At 33.7% G+C, this 1,417-nt stretch overlaps 1 protein-coding gene across 2 annotated transcripts; it reads left to right on the top strand.

Annotated features, from left to right (window-relative positions):
• Positions 1-1,410, top strand: LOC116351800. Of its 2 annotated transcripts, none has more exons than XM_031783942.1 (5): positions 1-37; positions 169-323; positions 402-508; positions 644-727; positions 864-1,410. In XM_031783942.1, the coding sequence occupies exons 2-5, from the start codon at positions 197-199 to the stop codon at positions 1,152-1,154; spliced, it is 609 nt and encodes a 202-aa protein (XP_031639802.1). In that variant the 5' UTR covers positions 1-37; positions 169-196; the 3' UTR covers positions 1,155-1,410. The 2 variants fall into 2 exon arrangements, with proteins under 2 accessions (XP_031639802.1, XP_031639803.1); XM_031783943.1 differs by lacking the exon at positions 1-37 and adding an exon at positions 52-70.
• Positions 1,411-1,417: the final 7 nt, after the last annotated feature.

The raw sequence follows: 1,417 nt of genomic DNA, 5'->3' as shown, positions 1-1,417 counted from the left end.
AGTAATAAAATTGAGAGAGAGAAAAAAACATAGAATTGTGAGCATCCAAAAGAAATTCGACTTTGCCTTTGTGCGATTTATATATTATTTATATGAATATTTTTTGTTTTTTTTTGCCATTCATGCTAATACTAATTTCATATACATATTTCGGTCGTCCATTTTCAGTTAAAACTGCAACAAAAGCCAACGCTTCATGTCTGAAGCTACTGTGTTGACCGGCACAAATAATATCGTATCTGGAAAAAAATGCATTGAAATCGACATCAATGACATTTGTGAACAGTATCAGTCGGTTGAACAAATCAGTGCTTTGTTATCAGGTATTCACGTTTATGAATTTGGTATAATTTAAAGTACAACCATTGAATAATACCATTATGATTTTCGAATTTCAATAGCTTCTATGGACGTTTGGAAAAAGGATTCTGTGCGTTATATTCACATCAAAACACCAAGAAATTCTTTTACCGCAAAACTTGCTGTTATCGAATCGATTCTCATTAAGGTAAAACATTGACTTTCTTACACATTGACTATATTTTCTATCTCTCTTTCCCTCCTTTTCTATCCTCTCTCTCTCTCTGCCACTCACTTGCATACGAAATATAATCTTCTTCATGAAACGAATCATTATTTTTAGAAATTTGGATGCAAAGTTATTGATGGAGAATCACATACGATATTTGAAAAAATATTGGATCCAATTTCTGATGTGGTCCAAGAGGTGAGTTTTTTTTCAAACTTGAAACGTATTTGATATTTGAAATTTTCTTACGTGCCCGTTCTGTGCCGTTTATTTCTATGACAGTTGAATCGACTTGAAATTGCCACATAATTAATAAAGAAATGCTACATAACAGGGTAATCAAGTTGACGAATGCAGTTCTGGTAACGATACAGAAACATTGAGCTCACGAACTATTTCGGCGGACGGTTCGGATTCGAAATCAACGATTGATCGCTACGAACTCAGTACGCCCAATAATAATCCATCTGCACCTCAGTCACCAATTACATACACAGATAGTACCGCAAGTGATGTGGCTGATATACAACATGCCGCTGTTTTAAATTTTTCGGGCCGCTTTGGCTGTAGTGCTCAACAAATCCAAGACCTAAATCTGCCGAATGCAGATCCAGATTTAGAGTAATGAAAATAAAATTCCATCTTTTTTGTCCTGTTACCGTTGCTGTCTTCAGTCGAACATTATCCGCATTAAATACATCAAATCTTAGCTATTTGGCCAATCACAAGATATGAATATTTAAACAAATATATGTTAGAAGAAAACACACACACACACACAAAAAAAATTAGGGCCTATTTCGAAAATTTCAAAAATAGAAACCAAATTAAATAAGATAACTAAATTTGTAAACATCCCAATAAACATCCTCTCACTAAAATTAACCC

Source organism: Contarinia nasturtii, unplaced genomic scaffold, assembly GCF_009176525.2.
Source record: "Contarinia nasturtii isolate CC-2019 unplaced genomic scaffold, AAFC_CNas_1.1 Cnas_scaffold_6315, whole genome shotgun sequence".
NCBI lineage: Eukaryota > Metazoa > Arthropoda > Insecta > Diptera > Cecidomyiidae > Contarinia > Contarinia nasturtii.
Note: the sequence above shows the minus strand (reverse complement) of the source record. Positions and strands in the feature narration are given on the sequence as shown.